At 38.2% G+C, this 22,928-nt stretch overlaps 1 protein-coding gene across 2 annotated transcripts in view; it reads right to left on the bottom strand.

The window, feature by feature from the left end:
• Positions 1-22,130, bottom strand: part of LOC149785884 (CD109 antigen-like) — a 117,746-nt gene extending 95,616 nt beyond the window's left edge. Inside the window, exons 1-4 of one of the 2 annotated variants that reach the window (XM_089979874.1) lie at positions 22,055-22,130; positions 19,036-19,170; positions 17,956-18,139; positions 11,766-11,937 (exon numbers count right to left, since the gene is read on the bottom strand). In XM_089979874.1, the coding sequence (XP_089836000.1) occupies positions 11,766-11,937; positions 17,956-18,139; positions 19,036-19,154 (475 nt within the window). In that variant the 5' untranslated portion in view covers positions 19,155-19,170; positions 22,055-22,130. Of the gene's footprint in view, positions 1-11,765; positions 11,938-17,955; positions 18,140-19,035; positions 19,171-22,032 lie in introns of both variants that reach the window. The other variant, XM_089979875.1, reaches the window with a different exon arrangement.
• Between the last annotated feature and the right edge of the window lie 798 nt (positions 22,131-22,928).

Raw genomic sequence — 22,928 nt, 5'->3', positions numbered from 1 at the left:
TTATCACTAACAAATACACTATTCCATAAACCGCCGTGTCCGTATTCGATGCAACTCTGCTGAACATTCTCGAGAAAACTCTTCATGGTTGGTTTCCAATTATTTTTTTGTCGTGCTATATGTGCGGCAACACTTGGAACAGTAAAACAATTAGTTAGTAATTGATCAACTTGCTCAGTTGAATATTTTTCTGTGAGCGCTTTCATTTCATTTTGTAACTCCGCAGTTCTATATATTTCTCCGTTCGGGGTCACGAACTGGTCATAATCACCAACTTCAGAACTTCTAAACAACCATACCGATATCGGATCGGTTTTACTCATTTGATAAATACAATCAAACATACCCGCGGAATAATACCTTATAACACGATCGCGTGGAAATATTTTAACTGATTCCGTCCAGGCGTGGCTGTTATGATCAATAATTGTTATTGAAGCTCCACTACGGTTGTATTTCGATTTATACAATTCCTCGCCTGTTAGTGATAATACCGTTATAGGAAATCTTAATAATTTTTCTAGCGCGGCAACATCCTTAATTGACGCCCCTACATCTTTGACTCGATTAGCCCATGTTGTTATTTTATTTTTTCTGATCTCAGTTAGACCATTTCCACGTGCTGCGTTTTTAAAATGTTCCATTACTCGCTCAGCTACACAATTTAACACCACTGATGTTTTCATTGGCGTGAGTTTATCTACACTTGGTTTCTTTATCGGATATATTCCGTAAACGACTGCAGTTACTGGATACGATCTGGCGTAATACGGTATATCAACCCCCGTCAACATTCCTGGTCTAGAATTATTGCTCAACAAAATAGTTTTCCTTTTAATGTCAAGGATAGGATCATTTTTATCACGGATAATCCACGTGTCATCGTCGTTTTCGTTGACCACTTTGATAATAAATTTTATCTGTATGAAATATCTTCTATCGTCGAGATACCCAATTATGTTACGCGCGATTGTATCGTTCATGGTAGCATCAATGATAACGCTCGCGTCGGGGATAATTTTATATGTCGACCACACATGTGCGGCACCATCACGACGAAACTCTTCCTTGGCATTCTTGATAACACCAAGCAGTTCCTTTAACTCTCTTCGTCGTGGATCAGCGGTTAACCGGTCAAGATCGAATCGAGAACCTGATACGGGTTTTATTCTGGATAGTCTTTCAAATTCCTCCATATTATAATTAAGACAAGTATTTAAATAGACAAAAATATTATATATAATGAACGAAAACTCAAAGAGTTTCTCCGGCGATGCTAGCATCGCTCATGCAAAGCATTTCTCATGCAAGTGGATCAAACTAAATTCATCAGAGCCGTGTAACAGACGTTGCAGAGGCGAATACTGTGGACAACATGCTCAACAGGTCCGCGGTGGGAGTCTAGGACCGATACCGTGTATCAGATGCGGCATTGGAGTACGAGGAAAAACGCAATTATGTTCAGCGTGTGGTGGAAAACGCTATCGAGAACTAAAACGGTATTATGATAAAAAAAATCCAGCCTCGAACACTCTCTCGGAGCGTGATTACATAAATAAGTTTTCAGACAAATTATGAATTAGACAAATGATTTGCTTATAGTATAATGAATCAAGAATTTGTTCCACATCCAACTATTCCAAATTATGAGGCAAACCGAGATGGCACGGTGCGACACTGCACGCGAAGACGACCAGTTGGTGGAGTTGATAATAATGGTTATTTAAGATTTACTGCCACGTGCTCAAAGAGGTATTTATGTCATCGTTTCGTCTATGAATGTTTCTTTGGAGTGATCCCTAAGGGTTTTGTCATTGATCACATTAACGGTAACATACTTGATAACTCCATAAACAATCTTCGCATGGTCACTCAGAGCAGGAACTGCCTACTGGGTAACACAGGGCGTTGTAAAACAGTTGCAAGAAGAGCTATTAAATCTATAAACGCAATTACAGGTGAAGAAATGATATTTCAATCAATGGCCGCAGCCAGTAGGTATTTCGGTATTTGTCCACCTGTTGTACAGCGTGTCGCAACCGGGATCTACAAAACAGCATTTTCTAAGAAGCTCAAACAGAAGATTTCATTGTTATATCATTGACAACAACGATAACTCAGTATAAGAAAAAAAAACGAAGAGTTTCCACAGAAACGCTAGCGTTTCCCAATTTAAAAATATAAAAATATATAATAATATGAATCACGAAAACATAAATGTCATAATTGTTGAACTCGAAAAATTGCAACAGCGGGGTTTTAATATTTTACTAGACACTGAAACAATTATGTCAGATTTTGAATCCTTGAATGAGCTATCACGGTCCGGGAAGAACAATCTCCCTGCCAGATATAGGTTCATTAAGGGTTTGCAAGATCGCATTTACAGATCGCTTGCCACGATAACGTCCAATCAGGTATCTGAATTTATTCCACTGTGCGTTGCAGTTGAGAAGATCAGGCTTGAATTGTCATCCGAGTATGAGACTCGAAAATTAATTAACACCAGGGTGAGACTGTTAAAAGGGTATATAAAGAATCTAGACACGGAAATGCCTTGCATTTCTGACGAAAATACTAGTATTTGTGACTACGAGGCCGACAAGGAAGTATAAACCGCATAGCGTGTGACTCACAGCACAAAGTGAAAGTAGAACCTGAGAACGCTAGCCCCCCCCCCCGCTTGGAGTGTAAAGCACATTTCCACGGGTAAAAAAAAAGTGTATTATTTTTTTTGCCCGAGCGATGCTAGCATCGCCAGAAACTCAAAGCATTTCTCTGGAAGTCCAAAGGACTTCTCAAGGGCGTTTTCAGATTTGAAAATGTTTTACATGAGAAGTCCTTAGACTTCCAGGATTTGCTCGAGCGTTTCAACATCAATACAACAATGAGAATAGTTCATAATCTGTTCTCGTTGACACCAAGCTGTGATCATATGATTTTGCTGTAGCTGTGTTAATTGTGACGACGTCAACAAGAAGTCTTCGTCACCATACACGTCAACGATTATTCGAACGGGGAAATACTGTCCCGAGAAACTCCTTGAGTTTCCAAATGCGGTTTTTATTGCCTCGTGAAGAATTTGCTTATCATGAATATGAACTCGTGCGTGAATGTATTCACACATTATACACAACCGTTTTTTTTAAATGCGCGCCTGCGTGCTAAGCACTCGCACGAGAAACTCTTCGAGTTTCCAACGATGCTGGTTTTGATGGGGTATTTGCACGCGATGACGAAAGTGGACCACTGCAGAAAAAAAACTATTATTATGGATCCGTTGACTTGTCCTTGTCCTCGAAGAGTTTCTCATGCAGAGCATTTTAGGACTTCACCAGTAAGTTCACGGAGACAGTCTCGCCACGCAGGTCCAACAAATCCCCCCGTTGGTCGGTGAGTTTAAAATTTATCGTTGACAACCACGGATTATTACACCGCAGATAGACCACATTGATTGGTTCTTGCACAATCAGAAAACCGGGGGGGTCTTTTGGTGTGAACGTATACAGAATAAACCCCTGCGTCGCCGTAGTATTATCTGATGCGCTGTAGCTACTGTCGATGACGTCACATACAAGATTGACCGCGATAACATCTGTTATATTTACGATCCCGGGTGAGATGTGTCTGCCATCGGATGCTGTACTGTTGTCGTGTCTTAAAATAACAGGTTGTGGTTTTGCTCGCGTGTACGTGGCAGAAATATCTTCGAAAGATTCCGCGATGAGATCCTGGACTGATTTTCTCAGCGTGTGCGCGTTATATCCAGGAAGTTTAAAATCTGGAATATCCTTCACGGGAATACCAAATCGGTTTGCAAACTCCGATCTTTTTTGGTTTCCATAATCATCTTTGTAATCCAGTAGATTCTGAATTATTTTTTGATTTATAATTTCCATCGCGGATGCGAGTTTGTTTAGTTTTTCTATGGCTGTGATAATTTTATCGCGCGAACTGCTTGTAGAAACGCTAGCGTTTCCAGTTCCCGAACTGCTTGCAGTTCCACTTGTTAAATCAGAAATATAATCTTGAAAATATACTCGCAACAGTTCTAGCTGTTGTTTATGTGCTTGTTTGATCGGATTAAAAAAATGAGCTTCTATATCTTCTGGAAGGTAAGGATGGTATTTCCCGCCTTCGAAAGCTGCCCCTATTATATCTACGGGAATTCTAGGTGATGTTGAAAACCAGGCTTCTCCTGATTGTAATTGATCTGAAAATAATAAATAATTGCCGTACACGAGGTCGTGTAGTTCTTGTTTATCGGTCATAAAATCCGATTTTTTAGGTTTTGGTGGACCCGGTTCGACCTCGGGTCGTTTTTGTGGCCATCCTAATACGGTCCTGATTGAGCTGTTGTAAATATCCACGGCGTATCCCGGTGTTGAGATTTCAATGACCGCAGACAGCGTTGGTTCGTGCGCGGTCACAGATAATTTGGCTTCCTTGCCGGTGATTCGTTTTATTTGGCGTTGTATCTCATTATTGATTTCTTCGATCTGATAACTCCCAGTGGGTAGCGTAATTGTATCCCAGTCGAATTCGTCAGAGTCGGCTTTGGTTTTCCACGAAAACACAAACGAATTATTCGGCTGCTGACCACCAAATGATGCCGCTCTGACATTAGGCCAGCTGTGATACGCACTGAGCTTCGACAACGCGATTTCGTTCACCCGAATTGGAGTTCGAAAATTAATGCTGAATTCTGGTGTCGTCGAGGACACTGAGATCATTGTGGTCCTTACCGGTGTTGTGTTTGTGACTATTTGCTGAAGCAGTTCCTGTGGCGTTGCCATCAGTGACATTATTTATTTGTTTAGTTTTCAAATAGTCATTGTACGCATCTGACATTAGTTTGAATTCAGAATCTGATATCAACGCGGCGTCGCTGGATTGCGCGTCTAACGATGATGATATCAGCGATGATAATTTCTGATATGCGGTCGTGGCTGTATTTAATTTTGTCGTGTAATCGTGTAATTTTGTGTTAGCACACGAGGATATTTTTTTTGCTATGATGCCGAAAACTCCTGCCGCGGTAGTGGTCGTACAAACAGAGATTGTGGCCGCGACTGCAATTACCGGAGTGACCGCTGATAGTATTACTCCCGCGGATGCAACAACGGCAGATACTGAATAAACCATAATGTCTAACACTGTTATGCGTCTGCGGTATTTTTTTACTTTTTGGGACGTCGCGTCGATGACAGTTTTTAACTCAGATTGCCACTCACGGACTTGATTGTATCGATATTGTTGAGCATCTGGAAATGTTTCGGATTTCAACGTTGACATATTATTTAAAATCGCTGGCGATTTTCAATTACGCGGTCATCAACTCAGGCGTTGCAGCGACGAATTCCAAACACCACCAGTAAGATGTTGATGTTAAAGTATCGTCCTCGGCTTCAAGCATAAATGTTTCCTCGGTTCCGCTGTTTAGTATTACAGTGCAAACCCCCGAATACTTATCGGTGGAATGTCTCCAGGGAAACGTTGTGAAGATTTCAAATTTAGCGGCTGAAAACACAGACAACCTGTACACGCCAGTGACCGTTGCTGGGTATTTGATAGTGTTATTTTGTCGTGACCATGTTGCGAATCCCGATAATACCGTGAATACGATGTTGGTGATATGCCCGGGAGTAACTCCAACGGGGACTTTAATCAAACTGGTTTTGTTAACGATCTCAGGAATTCCCGCTACGATATTCTGCTGTGTTTGTTTGATCGTGTTAATGTTATTTTCTATTATCTGAACTTGATCTGAAAAACTTTTTTCCGTTCTGACTACACCTAACCGGGTATTAATCTTATTGATATCGTTGGCGTTATTAGTAAGATTTGGTATGATTTCAGAAAGTTTCGTGTCGACGACTGGAGGAGTTCCAAAGAACTTATCCACGGTCTCATCAGTTTTTGCGAAGTTTCTTTGGAGTCTTTTAAACCCGTTCACGTGAACATCATACTCTGACCGCAGCGTATTTAGTTTACCGTTGATGATGTCCACGTATTGTTTGTTTGACGCATCCTGGTCGGATTCGGGATTCGCTAACGCGGTTATTTTGTTGCCGCTCATGCTGAGTTCACCGGTCATTACGTCGCCGGATTTTGTTACTCTGTCGATGATTAGGCCAGCAACGTGTTGGTACTGCGCGTCGACGTATTGTTTATTTGCGGCATCTTCGAGACCTTCCGGATTTTTTAAAACGGTTATTTTGTTGCCGTTCATGCTGAGTTCGCCTGTCATCGTGTCACCGGCTTTTTTCACACATTTATCAACACCTTTATCAATACTGTCTTTGATGCTTGCGATTGATATGTTCGAGTCCTTGATCCGGCCGCCATCACTAAATGCAACGAAGTTATCCTTGGTAGCTCCAAGAACTCTGCGAATTATATCATTCCACTTAATGTTGCTCGTTCTTAGTTTTCCCTGCTTGTCCTGAAAAATAGCAACTTCATCTGGGTCAACTCCAGCTATATTCAAAAGATTATCGACTTCATCTCGGGTCGCATATTTTGAGAGATCAGCATCTGTGCTTGGTTTGACTTTTCTTGTGAAAGGTCTTCCGTAAATATCCACCATTATTCTTATTGCTGTTTTTCAAATGCGAGCATGAAAATGCTAAGCATTTCTCGATGCGGTATATTCATACACTACTCGATGCGGAGGAGTTGCTGGATTTCTTGAGATTGCATCAAGAACATTTAAAACCTCGTTTCCACAAATGGGCGGATCAACTAATGTTTGTGTTGGTAGCGTCGACTGCCACACTGGAATATTAAAAAATCTGCTGTTGAGAGTGCGAGGCACTCCGCGGACATACCTGAGAAACTCAGTTGGCGGTGCTAAACCGTACGAATCGAAATAGATAATTCCACGTGGATCGATCGCGTAAGCAACCCAGTGAGTTCCAGGACCATCTTTGTTGTCGAGATTGATAATGCCAGTTTCTGGATTATTCGGCCGCGTCGGTAATTGATCTCGCATAAATACTCCTCTGAAATGTTTTATACGCAATTTTTTAACAGCATCGAGTAAATCAAAATTGCTCAACGGCGTTAGAATTTTTTTGGATACCATGATGGTGGAGTTCCTGGTAGTCTTAGCCCTGATCCGCGAGCGGATCTCCCCTTTTTTTTCTTATACCCGTTTCCGGTTGCCTTCTTTAGTGCCATTCCAGCTGCGGTTCCAACTGCACCTAACGCTGCAGCTTTTGCCGCTGCGCCAAGTAATCCTGGAATTGCAGCAGCTAGTATTGGGATGAGGGGAAATATTCCACCGGTTTTAGTCATGTCCTTGATAGCTGCAGCAGAGAAATCAAGGCGGATACCGGTTTTTGCTGTTAGTGCCTTATTAAAATGTTTAATCTGAGTATTAGTCAACGACAGCTTGTTTGGACCACCAGTAATCTGATCTCGTTTTAGTGTTATTGATGTCCCGCACGTGCTTGCGTTCTTCGATTGCAATTTCTTCGTTTGACCGGAAGTCAAGGTGACATTAACATGACTGTATGACATTATATCCTAAGTTTGATTTTAATTGCGTTACATATTCTCGATTGGAGCGTCAATAACTCTCATTCGTCCGCCAACACCTTCAAGCAGCATTGCTTTATCGGAGAGTATAACCGCGACAGCTCTGAAACCACCAGCGGGAAACTCGCCCACGTTAGCTTTGAAGTGTATATCAACGACCGATTGTTTGGTTAGATCCAAATGTTCCAGCGAAAAGTAATAAATCGGATACAGCGTTGTAAAATCCAGTTGTGATATCTGCAACCCGGTATCAATATTCTGATCGCGTCCCATAAATGTCATCAAACGATGATACGCACGCGCGACCTGATTATTTCCAAAATCTATCATTATATCCTCGGATGGTTCTTGATGCCCGTTTATTCGCAGCGAAACTTCAGAGACAGCAAGTTTGTCAAATATCATATGCGATCGTGTTTGACTATTTACTCTTGCGTTAGTCTGGAGTGCCACGAAAATATGTTGTGGTGCTGACACACCCTGCTGTGATGCTATGTGCCACGTGAATTGCCCAGCACCGGCACCCTGAATGGAGTCTGTAGATGTTGTCAGCCACGATATCAATGATTTACCACCTGAGTCCATGAAAGAAAGTAACCGTTGCTCCTCAGTGATCGATGGGGACATCACTGGCATCCACAACGCAAGCTTGAATAATATTACTTTACCGGCAGCGACACCAGCATCATCGTCTCGCCAGATAGCGTCGTTGTCGTCACCCTTTCTAACAAGTACAACTGTATGCTTGGCTCCAAAAATAACCTTTCTGACATTTCTGCAGAACCCAAAGATGTGAGACAGCGGAATTGCACATGAAAATCTCCTTCGTACATCCGATAACATTAATTGACGTGTCTTAAATCCTAAATTATAATTAGGGTTGGGAAATGATAAATCTTCCACGGCGGCATCAGCAGGAGGAGCAGCACGGTCTTTTGGTGTTCTCACAATGCTAGGTCTACCATCTGGTTCATCGTAATTATCCTTAGCAAACATCATAGTCGGACCAGCTGATCTAGTGTAATCGTCTGAGTATCGTGCTAATCCCACGATTGTTGTGGCAACATCAACATTATCCTGAATCGTTTCAATTTCCTTTCCATCGATGCTATATGAAGCACTTCTGAATAGCGCCATGATGCCGTTATTAACAAAACCAACTTGGATATTAGCGTCGTATGGTGTATCAATAGGGACATCTGTTACAATTTCCCCCGTGACTTCAAGAAATGCTTCAGCGGGTAAGAAATATCTACTTGTATCATGTACTTGTAATTCAATTCGCCCCCGTTGATTGGCTGATCTTGCTTCGTAAGAATAATACTGATAATCGCGCACGGACTCATCTTTTAGTGTTGGTGCATCCATGTCGAACGCTGGATCTGATATTCGTTTGAACATTTTATATAAAATTATTGTCTTCTAAAACGAAATCCGCTTCCTGATATCAAGCTTGTATTTATTTGTTCGGGTGTTTGGGTTACAAGCTCTGCAAGTTTTTGATTGGCAGCCTGATTTATTACTTTACTGACGTCCGCGGGCATAAGTTCAGTACTGGCCAGTTTCACCGGTGGTGGTTTTTTTGATCTGCGAATTAACCGTGACAGTCTGTCCTTGATTGACGCGAATGCTTTCCCGGCGAGATCACCAACAGATCCAAGGGCTTTATCCTTAATGACATCAATAGCTTTCATCGACAATTGTTTTGCAATCGGTAATGCCTTAGGGGCTATTCTTGAAAACAAACCAGTAACTGTATCACCGAGACCATCTCCGTAGGTTGCTCTGTAGACTGGTAATCGCGAGTTCACTACGCGGACTGGTAACACGCTAGCGTGTCTAGGCTGAGAATTGTGCACGATCATTTTATTTAATTATTGTTTCTCTAACTAAATTTGCTAGTCGCTGTGGTAACCGTCTGCGAGTTCATCAATGAGCCCCCGGTAGATGCCGATATCCATGATGCCACGCTGAAATAGTCTCTGACAGATATTTGCGGCTTCATTTATAATTTCCGGAGAGTTGTTTCCGGCACGTCTTCCTCCGATGAGAACTTCTAGCCGTGATACATCATTGATGATATTATCAGGACAAATAAAATTATTTCCCAGACCACTACCAGTAGCGGCTGGTGCGTCGTGAAATTCTTCCTCTGGAGATTGCGGCCGAAGTTGTGGCTGAGATGATGAAGGTTGTTTTTTCTGCTGCCGAGTTTGTTTCTGCTGCCGAGAAGAAGGTTGCTGTTGTTGCTGTTGTTGCAGAGGTGGAGGAAGTTGATACCCGGCGGGTTGTTTTTGTTCTATTTGTTTTTGTTTTGCTTGTTCTTCTTTTGCTTGTTTTACTAGTATCTTATGAAGGTTTGTTAAATCTTCATGAAAATTTATAAAATCTGGATCATCATCTCTAGCTTGCTTTTTGTTTGTATATATTCGATATATCCATTTGATAATATTAGCATCAGCTGCTTTTTCATGGGTGGGGGTTAAAATTTTAGTTTTATTATATAAACCGTGTAATACTTTTTTAGGTAATTCTTCCCTTTTAGTATTTTTAATTTCTTCGATAAAATCTTCCTTAAATCTTTTAATCAATTCTGCGGTTTCTTTTACTGATTTTGGTTTTTCTTCCCCGGCGGCGACGTCAGTACCTTCAGGTGGAGGTTGAGCCGCAGCGATATCAGTTGGAAGATCTCGTAAAATCTTCTTTGTCTGTTTAGTTCTTCTTGCTATTTTTTCAGCCTGCGTCGCAGTTTGTTTTGATACCGGAAGAAGATCTTCTTTGATGACAGTTGTAACTTTCTCAGTAGCTTTGGTCACGGGTTTAAATAATTCCTCCGCGGATTCTGCAAAGACTTCCCGTGCTTGCTGTCTTAGTTGTAATTTTTGTCTGACACTATCACGGATAGGAAGAAATTTCTGAATTGCTTCGAGACGTTCTCGAGCTAATCTAGTAGTAAGTGCTTCTCCAATATTTGCCATTATTTATTTGTCAATGATTTAATTCCGCTAACATAAAAATGTTTTTCCTTGGAAATCTTCGACTTCGTAGAGCAGCAGGGGGGCGCAAACTACACCTGATTTTTCGATGATACCTCACCGTGGAAATTATGTCGGATACGAGTCGGATTTATTGAAGTAACTCGCGTTATGTCAGCGGAAATACAAAGCATTTTCAGGGACATTTTTTTTTGTCTCGTTTTCTGAATAAAAGTGTTATTTCGTCGAAATAAGCCCTCTATCGGGAAAAGTTTCAGTGGAAGGGGTATTTCGGAAAAGTATTTTGTAGGATTCGCCCCCCCTGCTGCTTCATCTTTCCCAAGAACAAAATGAGACAGCTGACCCAGGCTGCATGTAATTTTGATACTCTGCAAACTGAGCTACTGCAGTTCACCACACAAAATGCTAAATTGTCAACATGTTATTTTTTTATCTTGATTATTTGATTTTGAAAAATAGAAGTCTGTCCACATTGTTACCTTTGATTCATTTTAATTTCCTTATAAATTATACGTGCTCGATTACAATTTTAGAAGAAAATACAAGTGTAAATTTCAGATCGAGTGTGGGTAAGTAAAGCCTGTTCTTACAGAAGGGTCCATTTTTGTGATAATGGGCCTAGTCTTGAGTTGCAATGTAATTCTGTATATCATACCAACTATTGTGCATGTTCAAACACCAATGCAAAGTATTTTAAACGTAGCATTACCATGATTTCTGATCAAGTTTGAAGCCAATTTAAGAGCTATTTAGGTTTGCAGTTATGTTTAAATCTGAGATTTATTTGAAAATCTCACTAGAAGCTTAAAAAAGTGACTGAAATCATATGCATTTATAACCAATCACAAACAATTATTTTGCTGATGAGTCTGATTTCTAGTAAATATAAACAGGTTGATTTGATATTTCATCTTTGCAAAACAAAGTCTTTGCTGAATCAAACAAAACTTATTTTGTATAATTTGCATGAAGTTGAAGAAAATTTCTTTTTTTTTTATAATACCTGACTTAAAGTTTCAGTAAAATGCTTGTTTTAAGTGACAGTTTTGACCTCTTCTGGTGGGGGGGGGGGGGGGGGGGAGGAAGAAGAGACATCAAAGAAACCACTTTGCCCTAAAATTGTAGTCCAGCATGGAAACCGACAGCATATGAGTAGTTTGAACCTAATAAAAAGAATGCTATAGAAAACAGCTAAAAAATAACTGGAAATCTAACACTGTCACTGACCTGTCTGTTGTTGCTTGTAGATTGGTTTGCTCAACTGGATAAAGAGGGACGCCTGTTTTGGCTCAAAAGTAAGGTCTGTTGTATTTATGAATATGTAGCCGGAGCCATCTCCATCCATTAATGTCCCCTCTGCCCGAAGTTGGTAGTTCCCTGCCTGAGCATTAGCTGGCATCTGAATCATAAAATGATTGCCATCAAATGAACAGAATGATGCAAGATCTCTTTCAACAAAGACCATAATTATTTCCCTGCATATAACTGTAATAGTACTGAATTAAACAAAATCATACAAATGATTATTTCTGTAGATATTGACTAAGAAGCTTTTTAAAGCTTGGCATGAGTCAGCTGACTTTATATAAGATGGAATTCCATACCACCTAATACAAAGTCAGCTCACACATGCCAAGCTTTTAAAAAGCTTCTTAGTCAACATCTACAATCATTTATTATTTTTTTTGTTTAATTCAGTACTACTACTTTTTACAACACTTATCATGTACTTACATATGTTTTACACATGTTTGCTACTACTATTTGTACTCATCCTTGAAGCCTTGTAGCAGTAGATCAATTGTTGAGTTTTCAACAGCACTGTTGTCTAAAGACACCTTATCTTGTAAAAATTGCACATTATATACATATTTGTACAAAATATCATTGTAGAAGGCCTCATGGAAGATTATTATTATTATTATTACTTTTACATTCAACTACAATCAGCATAGATCTGTTACTGAATTATCCAATGACAAATCAAAATATTTATATTTTATGACAGTTCACTGTTGTTAACTCGAAACTCAGAAATATGTGATCATTTCATTAACTCTTTCCATTACAGTGTACACCATTTAACCACAGCTTGGCCATCAATACTGCGAGTGAAGATTTCTGGCAGTGAATTTTCCAGTAACTTGTTCATCAAAACTGTAAGTGAAAATTTCTGGTGGTCAAGTGACTTTCCAATAAGTTGCCTAATTTGTACTGATTTATGGCTGACCATTGTTTCTATTTCTGTTTCACGACAAGGAGTGAGATGTCGCCTAATTTGTACTGATTTATGGCTGACCATTGTTTCTGTTTCTGTTTCATGACAAGGAGTGAGATTTCTTTACTTAATAAAAGTCCATAAATTCTAATTAAAGTCTATGTTTCTATTTGGTTTGACAAAGATCATACAAGTATTACACAAACTCTTTAATACTATCACCCACCATAGGGAAAGCAGACTGGTCTATATTTTTTATAACTACTTTTAACTGGTATAAGAGGGGTCAATAAAATAAACTTTCACACGATCAAATTGTGGTTGTTAATATAAAGTTTTACATTTCTATATAAAATCTGCTTGAGCAATTCTGGGCAAGTACAAATATTTAGCACATGCCTGAAAGGCTGAGTACAAATATTTCGTATATGCCTGACTGGGTAATTGGATTTTTAAAAAATATTTCAATGCCTGGCACAGTACTTACATCTTGCCACATGATATAGCTAGGACAAACTGCATCTTGATACACGAACACTAAGTGGACATTTTCAGGGTAATGTGCTATAGAATAAGATTCCATTCAATGTTTGGGCTTTAAGGTCAGCATACATTGTCATTACTGTGTAACATACTTGGTCAACTTTGTTCCATTTTGTCTATCTATAATGATTATCAATAAGGTTCTGAGATAAATTTTTAATCCTCAAAAATCAATCTGATAGCCTGGATTGAGAGCTTTAACCCTTTACCTCATGCAAGTGCCTTTGGACACCTCTACTCCATTCGCATGAAGCACCTTTTGACGTTTCTACTCCATTCACATGGAAGTGTTTTTTGGTGTCTGCTGTAAACATCAGCCATTTTTAGCGGGTTTTCAGAGCGCCACTTTTGGGGAAAACCCCCTATTAAATACTACATTCATTTCTGCGAATGACAATTACGTCAGATCACATGGCAACTGTTTATGCTCTGGTTGATATCTGCTATTTAAAGTAACTGGTTCGTAATCTCCACTCTCCAAAATGGAGGTCGCAGATTTCATTCAGTACTTACGAAGTTTTCACAATTAGAATCACAACTATGAAAGATTCAATAACTTAGCTAAAGTCTCTGATATTGATGTAGGCAGCAATTAGTTTTTATAAATTATCAAATTCAGATGACTTAGTGATGTAGAGATTGACTTGACGGTGAACAAGTTCTCTCAAGATTTTAAATCACATAAAAAATTCTTCCGTGAAAAATAATTACACAGCTATAACAATCGGACTTTACTCTTAAATTTTTCCACACATAATAAATGTGTACCAAAAATGTAAAATGGTTAAAATTACTGTTAAACGTAACATACACTACATTGCTTAACAGCTAACAGGCAGGCCTATGCATATAGAGTCGAATAAGTAACAGGTGTTCTATTTATAGTGCGCTGCACTGGGTAACTATGCTCTATGAGGTAAAGGGTTAACCTGTGAAGTCAGCGACAGCCATTTGCATTTGGGAAAGTTTCTGATGTCCTCTTATCTCTGACTGGTTATTTGGAATTCATCTAATAATACTAAAATGTGTTATGACATTCACAGAAACTTCCAGAAATCCTGCTGTGCATCAGAAAGCACCATGACATGACCAGGCAAATGGAAGTTCTTTACCATGGGAATACAGAATCACTTGTATGAAGCAAACTTGTACATTTACATGGAACTGCAGGAGAGGTATTGAAAAGTAATTACACACAAATGTGGTAATGGCATCTAAATGAGACTGCATGTAGAAATGAGTCACGATGTCACTGATAAGGGATCATTTCTTAACTGCATATATTATACCTCTCTATGCGTGTGTGTGTGAGATTTAGATTTTTTTTTTCATTGTGCAAGACATATTTGTTGTAAAGAAACTGAATCAGGCACTCATGAAATGGTTGTATAACATAAAATAAATGCCAAACTTTATGCATTATCTACTCCAAGAAAGATTCATATCCCTTCATTGAATAAAGTTCAAAAGGAGTTTGATAGAATGGAAAAAATGGGCATTATTTCAAAAGTAGATGAGTCCAGTGAGTGGTGCGTGGCAATGATTGTCATCCTGAAACCAAATGGTACAGGAAGAATTTGCGTGGACCTAACTAAACTAAATGAATCAGTTAAAAGAGAGAACTGCCCACTACCATCAGTTGAAGAATCTCTTGCAAAACTAGCAGGTGCCAAGTTTTTGACCAAACTTTATGCAACTCAGGCTTTTGGCAGATAAACTTGTCAGAAGATTCACACTGCCTTACAACTTTCATTACTCCTTTTGGTAGGTTTAATTTTAATCACCTTCCAATTGGAATCAGTTCTGCACCTGAATTTTTTTTCAGAAAAGGCTGTCAGAAACTCTGGAGCAACAAGGGGGAAAACTGTCACATGGCTGATGTTTTTGTTTTGGGGGAAATGCAGAAACAGCATGACCAAAAACTAGAAATTGTCATGAAATCAATTCAGAAGGCCATTGTCATCACTTTGATTGCTGAAAAGTGAATTTTCTATACCATCCAATAGGTTTCTTGGGTATGTTGTTCACGAAAATGGTTGCCGACCTCATCCAGAAAAAGTTAAACCTATAACTGAAATGGAAACACTGAAATGCATAACAGATATAGACAATTTCCTGATATGGCAAACCAGCTTGGCAAATTTAGTCCAGAAAAATCAAAACTATTACGTGAGCTTTTGAAAGGTAAAAACTCGTGGATTTGGGGTCCAGATCAAGAACAAAGCTTTTAGAGATATCAAGCAAGAAATAATATCTTCACCAACTGAAGCAAATAGAGAAATAGTTGGATCTGCAGATGCCATCTTCATTTGGACTAAGTGGTGTGCTACAGCAGAAGCACGGTAGCACTCTGAGACCGATGTAATTTGCATCGTGTGGTATGAGCACAAAAATCTTGGGAGATTTACACCCTAGAATTCAACACTTTAGAATGCACAGCATGAGATTCAGCTTTTGTATAGTTCTTTCAAAAATCTATTAACTGCTGATGCTCTATCCAGAGCACCTTTAAGTTGTCACTTTGAGAGGGACATTGAATTTCAAGCTGAAACTAACGCCTGTGTTGATTTCGTAGTTAGTAATTTGCATGCATCAAATACTCGACTTGAACAAATGAAGTCGAAATATCGAAATGATTCGATTTGCAAAAACTTGTACAATTCTGTGAAAATGGGAAGCCAGAGAAATCCGCTATTGATGGAAAACTTCAATCGTACTGAGCAGATAGAGGTGAATTACAAGTAAAAATGGTCTTTTTAATGAAAGGTGCACACCTGGTCATACCAGAATCACTTGAAAAAGAAATCCTAGAGAGAATTCACAATGGCCAACAAGGCATAGTTAAATGCAGAGAATGCACCAAAATGTCAGTTTGGTGGAAAGGACTATGTTACTCAGCTAGAACACTTGGTAAAGTCTTTCCAAAATTGCATCAAAAACTCAGGAGATCAAGCTGAATCAATGATATCAAATGAATTTCTAAGCTGACCCTGGCAAAGAGTTGCTTCAGACTTGTTTGAACTGAATGGTCAAACTATCTCTTGGTGATTGATTATTTTTCATGATACATCGAAATAGCAAAATTGCAAGGCACAGGTTCAAACACAATTGCCAATCATCTCAAATCAATTTTTGCATGACATGGTATACCAGAAGTATTAGTTTTAGATAATAGAGTTACATCTGCAATACTCAAAGAATTCGCAACAAATTATGGATTCATGTATATTACAAGTAGTCCAAAATATATACAAAGCAATGGTCTCGCTGAAAAAGCTGTTCAAACAATGAAAAGAATGCTTAAAAAAGCAAATGATCCTTACACAGCTCTTTTGACATATCGCACACCACCATTACCGAATGGATACAGCCATGCCAACATATTGATGGAAAGAAAATTACAAACTACTTTGCCAATGGCACTAAAAATCTTACAACCAAAATGGCTGGATTTAATAAAACTGAAGAAATCAGAAAACTATCAAAGACAAACTAAAAAAGTAAATTACAATCGTCAACATCACGCCTGAAATATGAAAAAACTTCAGGTAGGTAATAGAGTATGGATGAAAGATCATTTTCTTCAGGCATTGTTAAATGAGGTATCTACACCTCATTCATACATGGTAGTAACTGACAAGGGAGAGATACAGCATAATAGGAGAAATTTAATTCCCATGCCAACCTCACTACCAGAGCCTCTCAAAGTGACTATTTCAAACCCTGATACTTTGTCTGACTCAGATGAAAGCAGAGCAGTGCCAACCAGTCAAAACACAAATATTTCACACATTCTAGAAGATTGTCAAAAACCAGTTGAGAGACTGAACTTGTGAAAATGAAGCTTAAGTAGCTTGTTTAGAAATGCGGTCATCAGATCATGTTTCGTTTTAATGTTAACTTTCTCAAGAGGGGAGATGTAGTGTAAGGCTTAATCTAATTAGCTTTGAAATATCACTTGACAGTAAAAGTAACCAGATATTCCACACTGAATTAGAACTGACAGGTCAACAGCTGGTTTATGTTATACTTTCGCTTAGGTTTATGTTCCATGGGGAAAATACTTTCAGGACAGTCTTTACTCCATTTCCTAACTGTACTGATATCTTGTATTTAATAAATAATATAGAATGCCTTCTGCAGTTATTCTTCAATAACAAATAACATTACAGTCAGTCTGGTAAGTAATATATAAAATGGTGGTTTATATCTGACCTCTTTGTCTTTTATTTGCCTCTATTTAAACTGCCCAAAGGATAGTTTAACATAAGCTCCAATCATGACTCTTTACCGTTTATACATGTTACATGTAATGGGCATACCGTGAAGTAGATGCTTTTGTTATTTTTCAAAGATTAATTAAAATCATGTTTTTCAAAAACATGACCGTGTCAGGTTTTGAAGAGCATTGTTAGCATGACACTGCGTTATGGCAGGTCAACATTTTTTCAGCGTGATCATAATTTTCTCAGGCAATTTTTGACAAGCCAGACAGGCACCTCACTTAGAATACAGGAGTTATCACTATGCAAAGCTTCTGGCCAAGCAGGCTCAGAACACTATTAATATTTACAGATATCAAAATAAGCTTCATTTTTTGGCAAGCTGAACTTCTGCCATAGACTGGTTTCTCTACGACTGAAGAGCTATACTTACATATAGCTGCATTATTCGACTTCCTGGTTGATCAAATCCTAGTTTCATCTCTGCATACTCCACATTGTCCTTGGTGATCGAAATCCGTACATTCAAAGGTCCATACTCCAATTTTAATATAGTGCAAAATACCTGGTACACCTGGTTAGGTCGGACCTTTCTTGGGGCCATAATCATGTAGATTCTGGAACAATAGTGTTTTTAATGATTCTTTCAGAAAAATGTTTAAGGGCATGTTTCATTTCAGTGGAAAGAACGGAGTTGCTTTAAGCTGTGTCAAGATTATACTGCATGTCCTGTGATTAACGCATTAACCCCTGGAGCTTTTTGTCATTTTGGCCTGAAAATCGAGTAGTTGTGTTAGAAACATTGTTCTTTATTGGCTATTTGACTCGCACATGAGCAGAAGGGTAAAAGTTGGGGTTTTTTTTGTTTATTTTGCTAAATGGAGCCATTATTTTTGTATGGAGACCACTCTTTATTCCAAATGCCCATCTTATCCTACTTTTTGCTAAGGCTCATCTGTCTGTTTGCAGTTCATAACATTTTGTCTTAGATCAGAGACCAAAAAGTCTAAAATCCAGTCACAAAATCGGATTCCGACCACGGGCGAATTTTGGGTAAATAAAAGTCTAGTCCAAAAAAAAAAGTTTTTTTTTCTTTCTGTATTTTGTAGTACAACTAGATATTCCAGGTTATTTGGTATCATTGTAGCACTACCTCTGTCTACCTTTCTATAATACTACCCACTTTAGTGTGTCATGCATGACCATGATGCTACAGAGCTCAGCAGTAGGCTATTACCTCCTGCCCTGTTAAGTAGTCGCTAGGGGTTAATGTGTTAAAAACGGAAATGTATTCATATATTGTACAAGTACACTGGCTGTCGATATATGCAGGTAACCATGCAATTACCAAAATAAGGTTTACTGAACTTGTTTGGTAGGAAAATATTGTCAAGTTCCTTTTTTTAAGTCAATGAAGATGTTTATAAAAGTTTGTTCATACTTATGATTGTGTTAAGAAAAAAATTTCTTTGAAGGAAAATGATATTTTGATGGTAAGTATCATAGCACATACGAGTCTCGCTCCATCTGGTATCCTCCAACATTGTTGATCACTTGGTCTCTTGTCAGACCCCCAACCTGGGAGCAGAATGCTCCCACTAGGGAAATCCCTAGAAGAAATTTCAACACCATATTTCACTTAGTGCATCTGTAAAAGAAAGAAAAACATGTACCATACCACATGACTGATTAATGGCCAGGATATTTGTTGTATACACAATATATATATGTGTATCAAGAATCAATCAATCATATCAATAAGTCCCATTAGGAAGAAACTAGTTTATAAACAGAACTTCTTAATATCAATAAATCTGAGTAAATTTTTCACTATTTGATTTAGAATTGTAAAATATGAACAGAACCTGAATCTGACATTCATCACATAAATTAATGTGGTTAGAGTGTCCACCTCGGATGCAAGAGTTTGTTGGTTTTAACCCTGGCCAAGTCATACCAAAGACTTATTAAAACAATCTCTTAATGCTGAGTGCCTAGTGAGGCAGCTGTTAGTACCATTTTTGTAAGTCTTTGGTATGACTTGGCTGGGGTTCGAACCCATGACCTCCCGTTTCTGAGACAGACACTCTAACCACTAGTCCACAGGAGCAGTCTGTAAATTATGTACCATGGCTAATCTTGGCATGTAAATTATGTACCATGGCTAATCCTAACATGTAAATTATGCACCATGGCTAATCTTGACATGTAAATTATGCACCATGGCTAATCGTGACGTAAATTATGTACCATGGCTAATCCTGACATGTATATTATGCACCATGGCTAATCTTGACATGTATATTATGCACCATGGCTGTTTCATATACAAAATATACACACAGTAACTCAGTAATACTGTCACACAAATCTGTTTCTTACAACAAAATACTGTACAAGTATTTCTCATTATTCAGCACGAGATAAAAAAAATCTTAAACATCATTTGTTTCCACCAATATTAATGAATCATAGCGATAGGCTCATGACTGTCCAAAAGAATTGACTCGAGATTTCAGTTTTGACCCTAGAGATTTGGGGTCAAGGGTCAACTGACTCGACAGTTTTGAAATCTGTAAAGAACCCTGAGTGTTCTGGAGGATTTAATGCCATCGATCATATGAAGAGTGATTTTACTTGCCATCTGCATCCAAAGGTCAGTTAAAATACAGGGATCATTGCTGGGCTTTGCCCATGTCGCAAATTGTGACTTTTTTATTATTATTAGTGACAATATATACCATCTGGCGATATTTTGAGCAAGAAAATTATTTGGCTGATTAAGCTTGTATATACAGTCTGAGGTTGAGTGTGAAGAAATTCAAAGCCTAGACAGTATGAAAAAAATGCCATAAACGTAAATAAAATGCACTGAAATCTATCTATTGTCTCATAACCAAATCCTTTGTTCTCATTGACAAAACCATCTTAACAGTGCATGGTTTCATCATAATCCACTTATGCTGATACCTGGCCCGAGTACTGAAATAGCCATGCGACCTGATTAGCTACAATTGACCAATTTCTGAAGGTGGAAACAGGAACAGCTACAATCAACCAAAGGACATTTTATTTTATAACAAATGTACCCAGAAAAAATAGTTATGCTGAATCTTCAAGAAAATTGATCACCCCTGAAGCAAAAGATTATTCTGTATAAATAAGAAGCAAATAAAGAAAATAGAAAGTCTCAAGCAATATTCTACAATTATTTGATTTTACTGCCACAAAAACAAACATGCATTCATTTGGATTTGCAATATACATGATGTGCAGTACTTTATAACACAGTGTGGATTCTACAACTGTAAATTGTCAATAAACAAGTGTATTTCAGACGTTTATTGTCTCTCAGTGTAAATCCTATTCAATGATGACAAGTCACCTCTTATGAATTTCACTTTATGCAAAATTTTAATTTTTGTTAGACCCCTCTCACTTACCTCAACATCCACTTAAGTTGACAATATTACCTTGGTCCGGAGGATGCTGAGATAAACAAGTAATACTGTATTATGAAAATGGCAACATATTTTTTAATTGGCGACAAAATATTGAGGTTGGAGACTGTTTGTGTCACAGCTTTCTTTTTAAAGCCAGCACTGTCCCTGAAATAAATTTATTAATCGCCAGCAAGTTCCCAATAGCCCAACCTCAAATGAGGCTAAAAACTAAGCACAAAAACAGTGCCATGCATTGCTGGTTTCCACTACCAATAATATCTGAAGAAAAAAAATGCAGAGAACTACTTGCTGGTCCCACATGCATTTAATTAGTCTTTTAATCAAAATGATAAATAGCCACTGGTCAACATGTGACTTAATTTCCAAGCCAGGTAAGATCTAACATAACTGGTTGAATCTTATCCCATTACAATCACTTGAATTTTGTTTGATAGCAGTCACTCAACCTGCATATCAATGACTCGGCAACTGGAATTTTCATGTATCCAAAATTAAAAGTACGCACACTGTCACGCGAATTTCGGTGTCTCGGGGGAATCCTGCTGCCCTCCTCCACAGGGGCTCGTATCGTTGTTTACAAATTACCTGTCGTACATGTACTATATAACAACTACATTATTTACACAACACTGTGCTACAGTCCTATCAGTAAGACTTCTCGCTGCATTTATACGGACTGGGCCGTATGCATAAATGAAAATGCAAGTCTGCCGTGCATACCTGCTAAAAATTATGGTACCCTAAGTAAAATGTTCAGGTTCAGCCATAAGAATTCTTCAAAAAAGATTTATACCTTGTATGCTACGAGTAGGAAACATACTTTAAACGGATTTAAAGTGGAAAAGAACACAAATGAAAATTACAAATAATTCCTGTCCGTCAACAAATGGACGCCATCTTGAAAATAAATTTCAAATTCCCAGGTTAATTGGTCATTGATTAAAGTGGTCTTAACGACTTTAGATACATTATCTTAATGAAAAAAATACATTTAAGAGTATATTTACTTTAACATTAATTAAATCTGTATTGATTACGTTGCTTACCAACTGTTCTCAAGAGAGTTACCTGTTTGGGAATCGTAAATTCCTTTCTGGTGACTCTCACACCTGTGTTTGAGGTCAAGGTCGCAATAAGTCACCCGGATATGTCAATATCACTTAAAAGCTTATACGATAATTCATTAGGCGCTTGATCTTGTCCAATTCTAAACCAGTTGCACTCTGCATCACAGGCGCATGATTAGATTACCTCGGAATTAAGTGCATGTGCTCCGCATGCAAGAGCAAAACACTAATGTTCTATCTTTACAGTGGGTCTACAATGAAAAATTAACCCAATAAATGCTCAAAACTACATTATCTTAAAATGAGGTTTGAAATATAAGGGATCATTTTAAAGATCTGAATGTCTTAGTACTGTGGGTAAAAATTACTTTTTCTTTGGCTTCCTATTATTTTTTTAATAATGTTCAACATATTTTAAAAACTAATGATTATATGATTGCATCTAAATTTTTTATCTCTGCAACGTTATAAGACGCCTGCCATCTAAAAAACAAATTATTGGGGGGGGGGGAAGGATTGTCCATAAAGCAGGGATTTTTTTCTACCGCAACTTTTGCATTGTTCTTCCTTTCATTTTTTAAAAAAATACTATTATGAATATATATTTAAAAATTTTAATTTAGAGCCGGAAATTCTACCATCCCCGACGATTAGATGGTCAGTCCTAACAAGATCGTACAGATCGGCTTCGAAGAAGAGATCACCCCAAAGGTCTTGAAAGACGTAAACTTCATCTTTAATTCAGACTGCGTTGAAAGAAAGAAAACGAATTAGGACTAATAACACACAATTATATATGACTACACAGTCATACCCGACTATCGTGAATATAACAATTTATTTTATGATAGGCTGTGAATTAAATGATTCGTTTA

This window comes from Sinohyriopsis cumingii, chromosome 13 (assembly GCF_028554795.1).
Source record: "Sinohyriopsis cumingii isolate HCF-2022 chromosome 13, ASM2855479v2, whole genome shotgun sequence".
Classification (NCBI taxonomy): domain Eukaryota; kingdom Metazoa; phylum Mollusca; class Bivalvia; order Unionida; family Unionidae; genus Sinohyriopsis; species Sinohyriopsis cumingii.
The sequence above is the reverse complement of the archived record's forward strand: the minus strand, read 5'-3'. Positions and strand labels throughout refer to the sequence as shown.